The 9,925-nt window shown below is 46.5% G+C and overlaps 1 protein-coding gene across 1 annotated transcript; it reads left to right on the top strand.

Moving 5' to 3' along the window:
- The first annotated feature begins 1,563 nt into the window (after positions 1-1,563).
- Positions 1,564-9,564, top strand: CLRN2 (clarin 2). The gene is made up of 3 exons (XM_090268207.1): positions 1,564-2,019; positions 5,933-6,112; positions 8,175-9,564. The coding sequence occupies exons 1-3, from the start codon at positions 1,767-1,769 to the stop codon at positions 8,438-8,440; spliced, it is 699 nt and encodes a 232-aa protein (XP_090124333.1). The 5' UTR covers positions 1,564-1,766; the 3' UTR covers positions 8,441-9,564.
- Positions 9,565-9,925: the final 361 nt, after the last annotated feature.

Below are 9,925 nucleotides of genomic sequence, written 5' to 3'. Positions count from 1 at the left end.
GGGCCAGGCCCCCAGTTGGGAGCTTGTGAGTGGCAACCGACTGATGTTTCTCTCGCTCTCTTTCTCCCTTCCTTCCCCTCTCTCTGAAAATACGTAAAATATTTTTAAAATAAAATAAAAATTATTGCATAACCTCTAAAACACCAAAAGTTGACAAAAGTCCATCATGTGGGCCAAAAATGTGATGCAAAAGTATTACACATGTCCTGCCTCCCAAAGCATGCTTAATGTTAAAATAAGAATATCGTTATTCATCACTAATTAATATGCCAAGCCCTCTTTTATATCTAGTGGGCTATTTATTACCAGAAACACATTTGCTATTTACTACCAGAAACACATTTGCTATTTTAAGGTCATTGTAATGAAAATGAACTACTGCCTGTCAAAGACCTGAACTCCAGCCGCAGCCCTGGCCTTCAGGTTTCTCAGGAGAGGAATGGCTGGAATTGCACATCCCTGCTCAGCACAAAGGGTTTCTGAGTGTCAGGGTGAGCAAGCAGACAGAAAAGCCCTTTGTAGGTGGCAGAGCTCTGCGGAAGCTTCGGAGATGCTCTTGTTTGCGCTCATTGTGGCAAGGCCGCAGACGTGAACCCCAGTTACAGGAAAGGAACCTAGCGTTTCCATTCCCATGTCCCCCTTCCCGTGGGCCCTCTCCAGGTGAGGTTCCTGAAACTTCTGTTGGTTAGCAAGGAAACCTCCTGAACCCCACTCCAGACTCTGTGACCAAAAAAGGAATTGACCAGGACCCTTCTGCCCAATTTTACTCCCCAAAGCTACTGATGGTGGCTGTTGCCCGTCTCACAAGACATTAAACTGACATGTAAGCAAATAGACTAAAAGTCAAAATTTTAAAAGCCACTGTATAAAAATCAAAATGAGAGAATATTTCATTCCTCGTGCCTACAGATCAAAAGAACCAGAGACCTCTTCACTATGAGAAGAGATAAAGACCCCAGCAGGGTGATCAGTATTTGCAACCACATTAGGAAATTCCTTTCCCGTTTCAGTGACAGGACAGGCAGGCAGCGGGCAGGCGGGAGGACCGTCAGTGCTGGGGTCCAGGCTACTCCAGCAGTCACCAATGGACCCGGGCTGCTGTGTGACCCACAGCAGACTCACCCAGTGATAAACCCAGGAATCAGGAAGCCTTCTGTACACATTGCAATTAAAAGCCTTGAGCACAGAGGTCATTTCACGGTATTAATAACAGTTCTGGGGATTCTGACAGCGGTGACATTTTAGAGAAACAAATGCCCGGGCACACATGGGAGTGATCAACATTTGATACCATGCATTGTTGGAATAGGTAAATGCTAATGATTCCATTTGTTTCCTTGCACTGAATACAGTTTTTGAGAATTGTTAGTGTCTCTTTACAGTCAGATCTACCTGGTTTTGCCTGCTAATAACGTCCTGGGCATGAAGAGGTGCACACCAGGGTTATGTAAATTCTTGAAACGAGGAACAATTAAACCCTCCGCTGAAACATTAGTCTAGTGGGAGGTATAGGGTTACTTCCTTCAGTAACACACTCCTCTACCCTGTCAGGTGAAGGCTGTCTCTGCAGAGACTTCCGGATGCGCGTGTAGTAAACACAGGCTGCAGACGCAGGCACCGAGGGAGGACCAGGGGATGGACTCGGGGACTTGAAATGGTGTGTGTCGAAGAGCCGATCTTGGACCCAAGGCTTGCCGAGTGTCCAGGAGATGTCGAGGGCCCCCACGGAGGCTTGGACACCTGGGGGATGAGCGGCACCCACTAGAATGCCTGGATGGTTCAAAAAGCTGTGGTACGGGCTGGCCTCTTTACTCAGCTTCTCTTCCTTCATCCTGATCATCGTTGCCCTGGCTCTGCCCCACTGGCTGAGTGGGAAAATCCTTTGTCAGACCGGAGTGGACCTGGTCAACGCCACCGATCCAGAGCTCATCATGTTCATCGGGGACATTTACTACGGGCTCTTCCGAGGCTGTAAGGTGCGGCAGTGCGGGCTCGGGGGCCGGGAGTCCCAGTTCACCAGTGAGTATGTGTTGGGGGCATGAGAGATGCTTATGAACACTTATTTTTTTTCTAATCTGGATGGGTGTTTATGTCTAAGGGTGGAATTGGACTTCTGCCTCTCTCTAAGGCATAGTGACAGTCCACACTAACGCAGGGGTCCTCGTTCAGCACCAAGAAGAGACGTATTTTTTTTCTCCCATGTAGAGGTTCATGGACACATTAGAAATAGGGTTTGTATTCCTTTTAGGTTACCAATATTAATCAATAACTACTGAAATATTGAGTGCTTACGTGCATCAGACTTCCTGCCAGTGCTTTACACAGCTTGCCTCTCAAGCCTTATAACAAATGTATAAGGAAGGAATTATTCAGACTCCCATTTGGCAGAGGACTACACCGAGGCTTGGAGAGGTTGCGTAACTTGCCTGAGGTCACCCAGCCAGGAAACAGCCGAGCCAGACTTCAGAGCCAATGGCACATGACTTGGGTGTGCTCGACCAGTCCTGCACGCAGGTGCAGCAGACTGCATGCAGAAGTGAGCCTTCAGGGAGCGGGACAACTACTCCCACTTCTATTTCTATGAAAGCTTCAGAGTCTGAGAAGAAGCGAAGGGGCGCTGTGCCTGGGCTCTGGAATCGTCCTACCATGGTTCCAAGCCCAGCGTGGATGTTTGCTGGCAGGGAGACCTCGGGCACGGCACCAGGCCGCTGGCCGTGAGCGTGGGCGGCACAGAGGCCGGCTGATTGGCACGGATGTCCGCTGGCATCCAGTGTCTCGTCAGCGCTGCTCTGGATGTAAACAGAGCGTGACCGGCTTAGGCAGGGTCTTCTGGGAAGAAAAACATCAAAACAAAACAAACGAACAAAAAAAAAAGGCAACACCCTACAAGCCTTTAGACTCAAACAGTTCACTGGTGAGAACAGTGTCCTACAAAATCATAATTAATTGACATATCGCTGATGCAAGGGGCTAAAGAATTTTATCCCTTATTTGATTTCTATATTTCAGGATTGTAGTTCTTAGGAACCTGGCCAGGGTTAGTATCTTATTAAATGTATAAAGACAAAAGCTGGGCCATTGACAAATACAGATACAAATTGACATCATTTTATATACATGACAGATATACATATTGGTTATATATATTCAAGAACAAGTCTCTAGGAACAGTTGCATTTATCCAGCATTTAAATTGCAATGGGGGTATTGATGATATTGGAAAAAATAGTTCTATTAAAAACATAACACAAAAGGCTGAAAAACACATACACACACAGAAATAAAAATAAAGGACATGTTAAAAGGAAACTCATCCCAGAGAATCAATTTTCAAACTAATCATAGAGAAAAACAAAGAACTATACAATTAACATTTAAACAACATGGGGATTAGAGGCACCAACACCCCGACAAAGTCGAAAATCTGTGTATAACTTTTGACTCCCCAAAAACATAATTACTAAAGCCTTCTGTGACCAGAAGCCCTACCAATAACATAAACAGTCGATTAACACATATTTTGTATGTTACATGTATGATATATGGTATTCTTATAATAAAGTAAACTAAAGAAAATCCTGTCATAAGGAAGAGAAAATACATTTACAGTATTGTACTGCATTGATCGATACCATCAGTTTATGCCATCTGTTTACAAGGTGAAAAAGATGAGTTTGTAAGTGGACCCGTGAAGTTCAGGCCCGTGTCCACAAATCAACTGCATGTCACAACCAGCTAAGGTCCTTTTTTATACCTGAGAACATATGACTAGCAATTTCATGTTTTGGTTTTTCTCCAATTTTTTGCTACCGAAATGAATATCAGGTATCAACACCTTTGAGCACACGTGGGTGTGCCTTGGTGAAATGGTTTAGGCAGACCTTACCGCCTTGCCCTCTAGGGAGGCTGCATGAATTAATGTTCCTACAAAGTCTGGCAGTGCCTTCTTCCCTGCACCTTTATCAACCCTGTGTAGCAGCAAACTTTTTGATCTTTGCCAATCACATAGGTGATTATTTTCCATTTGAAGTGTTTGGCGAGGATTACTATGCTAATCCGGCCTTCTGAGGATTGCATTGGAGGAAGGGGATAATGCAATGATTAGGTAACCAGGCGTAAGCTACCATGTTTGGAACAAAAAGGGGCTGAGAGTGTTAAAAAATAAAATTAAGGGGCCCTGAGGTGGAAGGGAAGGAAAAGGAAGAGAGAAAGCTTACCCAGAAAGATCCCTTGGAAAGAAGTGTGTTTTCCAGGGTACAGTTTCCAATGCTGATATGATAACCTGGGGGCGGAATTATAAGTGGAAACACAGACTGGAAACTTAGAGCAAAACTAAGGACGTGGACGCGGAGTGTCTGGAAAGTTCTGAGTGGAAAGGACACTTTAAAGCGAGAAGGACCAACATGCCAGTTCTCCGGTTCGGGAGACACCAACCTTCCATGAATAACGGGGGACAGTGAGCCAGCAAAGGCACAGGGGGGAAGGGGTGGCGGGGCTCAGGGAGAGGAACCCGGAAAGCTCTGAGGCTCCTGAGGGGGCATAAGAGGTGCTGGCCAGTGGTATCAAAGGCTGAATGAAACAGGGAGTTTGGGGTCACAGATGGACCCTAGTTTGACCGGGAGGTGTTCAGTAGAAACTTCGGAATAGTTGCAGAAGAATGAGCATGCCCAGAAGTTCCTTGGTTTCCATCATTTCAGTCTTCATTTACAACAGCAGCAATGTAAACGCTGTATACCACGTGCTAGACAGGGCTATAATCCTATAGAGAGAGTTCAGGCTCACCTTGCCCGAAGATAAGGGATCGAAGGGCTCCAAGCCTGTGGGGGAAGGGGGGTTAATAAAATCGACCTCATATCTTCGTCACAAGGATTGAAGGAGATGACAAATGGAAAATGCTCAGCCCATGACTATGTTCAGGAAACACTGATTGCCCTCCAGTCATGCACTATGCAGGTATTATTATACCCATTGCACTGAGGAGGAAACTGAGGCTCTGAGAAGTCACATGATTTCCCCCAAGTCAGAGAGTAGAAATAATAACAGCAAAATCACGGCCCCCCTTTTGGAAAACTGACACTTCCCCAGGTAATATTTAAAATACTCTATCACAGCTCGGACGTGATGGCAATCAGAGAAAATTAATACAAATGACTGTGTCACTACATTATCTTGCCACATGCCTATGAACATTCTACAGTAGAAGAATATTGTGCAACGTAAGGAGTGAGTGTCCATCAGACACAGGAAATAATGTCTGCCTCGCTGAGTCATCATGAGGGACCCAGGATGACTCCTTGCTTCCCATAGTGCGAGAGAGTGGGCGCTGTTATCATCTCTCTGCACGTCACTGGTTCCCCTCAACAATCTTACAAGAGAAGCCTGGAGGGCAGGGTTCAGAGGGTCCTATTTTACAGTTGTGGCAAGTGAGCAAAGCTGGGGTTTGAACCCAGAGCTTTGGATACCAGATCTAGGCTTCACTTAGCTACACCCCACTACCCTCTGCCCAGATATGCCTGAGATCAATTCTGATTTAACGAAGGCAACCCTCTGCACCAGGTTCAAGCTTTGCAATCAGCTCTCTTTTGCTGACTCTCTTGCCAGCCTCCTTTGCTAAAGAGACACTTTCTGGGCTTATGTGCTCCAGCTCACACCAGGTCCCAGAGCTGCGAGGTCAGGCAACTTACATTGCCAACCAGGACATATTTTGATTTTGCATTCTCCCCAAGGAAGAGAGGATGGCTGATCAACTGACAAGTGGCCAATCTGGCGGCCCTGACTTCCTCTTGGGAAGGCTCCAGGTCTTTGGAAACCCAGCCCTTGCAGCCTGGCCCTCAGACCCCTCTAGTAAAGCCTCCATAGTAGGCAAGCCTGGGCTTTCTGAACTTGAGCTGAGCTCTGACATTGAAATGATGGCCGTGTCTTCTCTGCCCAGTCTTCCCACAGCTGGTCAAGGAGCTCAACACAGGCCTCCATGTGCTGATTCTGCTGCTCCTCTTCCTGGCCTTGCCCCTGGCTCTGGTCAGCATGGGCTTTGCCATCCTCAACATGATCCAGGTCCCCTACAAGGCGGTCAATGGCCCTGGGGGCATCTGCCTCTGGAACGTCCTTGCAGGTAAGGAAGGCCCTGGGGGAGAGATTAGTATACACGGCAACACCAGTCAGTTTCAAGAAACTGGGCAGAAGGAAGGAGGGAATTAACATGCCCGCCTCAGCCTTCATTTCGCTGGGTCTATAACCTTCGGGTGGGCACGGATGGCCTCTTTCCTAAACGTGGCTTGAGTGGCTGCTGCTGCTGCAGGGAGGCTGGGAGGAACCCTCACAACTGACAGAGGAGAAGAAACCTGGGGATTTTACTTGCCTGTTTTGTTTAAACCTCACAACCTCCATATAAGGTGGTATTAAGTATTATTAGACCCGTATTTACAGATGAGGAGCCTGCAGCTCAGAGAATTCGAAAGATGTGCCTAAGGTCACACAGCGATGAGTAGCAGAGGTGAGATTCCAACCCAGGTCCAACAGAGTCTAAGCGCTTTGCTTTTTCATTAATCCATGGTCTCATTTATGACTATCATGACCTGATTTCCAAGCCAAACACCAATGCAAAAGGGGTGTGTATGTCTGTGTGTTGATTTGGGAATATATCGATACCTAGAAGTTAATTCACATTTAATGATAAACTGTTAAAAATCATCTGTGATGAAAATAACCAAGTCCCAAGACATGAGTGCCATTTTAGAAAAGCCATGGCCAGTGGTCAAGGCATTAGGGCAATAATCTTCCCTGACCTTTACCTTACATGGGCGAGCAGGAAGTACTAAAACAGGGCTGCTGTCTGATCCCAGATTAGAATGCAGTGTCAGTAAGTCAGTGATCACGTGTGTGCCTGTGTGTGCCGGCTGCAGCCACCCTACAGAATCCCTTCTGTGCACCCTCGCCCACACCTGGGCCACAGGCGTCCCGTCCGCTTGAGGCCTCACAGCGCTGGCCAGGGAAAGTGCCCGGTCCCGCTTCTTAAGGAAATGCTCACTTCTGTCAACATCCTCCCTCAGAGAGACAACACTCTCCAGCTGCACTGGCCAGAGTATTAAAAAAAAGGCATTCTGACAAAACTTTAGCATCAAAAAATATGAATATCCTTTCATTAAACAACTCCAGTAGGGATTTTTGCTAAGGAAATAACTGGAAATGAACACAAAGATATGCATAAAACGGGGGTTCACTGCTGTGCTTTCTAATGTCAAAAATTAGAAGCAATCTAAATATCCATTAAAAAGATCACACTTAATTAAACTTAATTAATTAGGTGCGTCGCTAGGATAAAATACTACGTCCCAGTTTAAAGTGGCGCTGTAACAGAATATTTGACAACATGGGAAAAGGTTCACGTAGGGGGGAGAAGCCAGTGTAAAATGGTAGCAGCGCCCTAACACTCATTTTGCTCAAGAGAAAGAAATGCAAGGAAACCAAATGTTTAAAGCGTTCATGCCTGGCTTTTAGGATAAAAATAAACTTGCATTTTTATCTTTATGATTTCCTCTGGTGTCCAGATGATCTTCAGGGAAGCTATCATAATCCAAACAAAAAGCCTAGTAAATGTATTTTTTAACATAGTACTTACGATCAAAGCAGTAGAAAAGGAGAGAGAGAGAGAGCAAAATTGGAAGCCACGCGTGACGTCCGGAGCCCTTCCAGTTTTCCCTCCCTTTTCCTTTCCTCCTCTTATCTCTTCTCAATCTCAAGCATGGGAAGAGGAACATTAAAAAGTGGAGAACAGCCTGTCCTCTGTGGGAACCCCAGTCTGCACAGTAAGATGTCCTTCTACCTTCCCACATCGCGCTCAGGGTCTACACCCAATTCCCAGAATACTTAGAGACTGAGCTCAGGTAAAGGCGGGTGCCCTAGAAAGAATGGCACTGGACAGGGGGATACATTAGGTGGGTCAAGGGCGAAAGTCCATCTCTCCAACACCTCTTGCCTCCCACACTGGGTGGGTTATGCTTTGAGAAGCAATTAAATATTTGTGTCTCCCTAACGATTTTTTTTTTTAATTTTAAAGATTTTTTTTTTAAACCCAAAGTGAGTTTGTTGCCTGTCCCACAAAAAAGCCACCCCCCATAAAGTCGTGACAACTGCCCAAAGCAGCTGTGAATAAGGGTCCCCTTGTTGGGTTTCAGGTGGAGTCGTGGCGTTGGCCATTGCCAGCTTCATAGCCGCGGTGAAGTTTCACGACCTGACAGAACGAATCGCCAACTTTCAGGAGAGGCTCTTCCGCTTTGTCGTGGTGGAAGAACAGTATGAAGAGTCATTTTGGATCTGCGTGGCCAGCGCCTCGGCCCACGCTGCCAACTTGGTTGTGGTGGCCATCAGTCAAATTCCCGTCCCAGAGATTAAGACCAAAATAGAAGAGGCCACGGTCACGGCCGAGGATATCTTGTATTAATAGCTTTCTCCTGGTCACACCCTTTCCAGATTGGTTCTGTAGTAGGAACGGGAACCTTGTCTATTTTGCGGGCTTCACAGTCCACAGTGGCCATGATTTTGGCAATAAGGAGGAGATGGAGGGAGGAAGGGTGGTACCCGGGCCAGAAAAGAAACACTGTCCTGAATTACCGGCATCTCTGTCCTTCCCTCTCGCTGACCTTGGACTTGGAGATGGAATTAGAGACTTTGCACTTGCCAGTTGTGGGTGACATTGGACAATTCACTTAATGTCTACCTCTCAGTTCCCTCACTGTAAAATGGAGGTACAAATGACCTACAAAATTATAATGAGGTTTTAATGGGCTATAATGTCGCCAGCCTTTGGATATTGTAGAGCATTCCACAAATACACGACACTGAACACTCCAATAAATGCCTATACGCTTGTGGTCTATTCCACACATTATTAGGGGGGACACGTTGATATCCCTGCCCTCCAGAAACACCACATCTTTCCACATGACACAGGAATCAGAGAGCAGCAGTAACATGCAGGATGAAAATAACGACCTCTTTTGTTTTTAAGTGGTTACTACATGCTGAAAACTGTTCTTAGAGTTTTTCACACCTTAGGTCCTCACTACAACCACAGATTGTCAGTGGGACTTTGTTTCCATTTTATAGATGAAGAAACTAAGGCACAGAAAGGTCGGATAACTTGCTGAGGTCAGGAATTGAATCGTGGATGCTGGAGCCACTTTGAGGATCGTTGTTTGATGTACAAGCAGTTGCTACGCAGTGTGAGCAGTGCTGTAATGTACAGACTTACGGGGCCAGGGAAGGAATGGATTCTTCAGGATGGGTCATGGAATTAAAGAACGTGTCACGGAGGTGACATCTGATCTGAACTTTGAAAGATGAGTAGATTTTTCCAGTGGTGAAGGAAGCAGAGTGGGAGAAGGGCATTCCAGGATATGCCAGTGATGAGCGGAGGCACAAGATATAAGATTATGAGGAGGGCTTGGAAGTATGTGATATCCAGTGGGATTAGAACTAATCCACCTGTTGGATGAGCCCAGCTGTTTTGTGTTTGTTAGGTTTCGGGGGTTGGTGGAGGTAGAGAAGGCCAGCAGCCAAATGCTGAACAAGATGGTTTACTGAGTATGTGACGCAGCGGGCTGGGGTCAGGTAGACACCAGCAGCGAGGGTTAGGGCGGAGTGAGTTTTTAACGAGTTCTGAGGCTTGGAATATGTAAGCAGCACAGAATAGGCTAGCTGCCACCTTGTACAGCCAGCAGGTTGGCAGTTGGACAGTTGCCATGTCCTGATGGTCACCTGAGTCTAAGGCAGCTGGGGGTAGGGGGAGGTGAGCTGCCTTAGGGCAGGCTTTTGTTTGGAATGGCAGGCTTCGGAAATGGTGGGCTTCAACCTCACAGTGTTAGGTCTGGGTTTTCCTAAGTGCTACTGTGATGGTTAATTTTATGTGTTGGCGTGGTGAGGCCAT

The sequence above is a fragment of the Furipterus horrens genome, unplaced genomic scaffold (assembly GCF_987537825.1).
Source record: "Furipterus horrens unplaced genomic scaffold, mFurHor1.1.pri manual_scaffold_2, whole genome shotgun sequence".
Taxonomy (NCBI): domain Eukaryota; kingdom Metazoa; phylum Chordata; class Mammalia; order Chiroptera; family Furipteridae; genus Furipterus; species Furipterus horrens.
The sequence above is the reverse complement of the archived record's forward strand: the minus strand, read 5'-3'. Positions and strand labels throughout refer to the sequence as shown.

Coding starts and splice junctions, on each gene's coding strand:
- CLRN2 (XM_090268207.1), top strand. CDS start 1,767: ATGCCTGGATGGTTCAAAAAGCTGTGGTACGGGCTGGCCTCTTTACTC. Junction 2,020..5,932: donor CCGGGAGTCCCAGTTCACCA/GTGAGTATGTGT, acceptor TTCTCTGCCCAG/TCTTCCCACAGCTGGTCAAG. Junction 6,113..8,174: donor CCTCTGGAACGTCCTTGCAG/GTAAGGAAGGCC, acceptor GTTGGGTTTCAG/GTGGAGTCGTGGCGTTGGCC.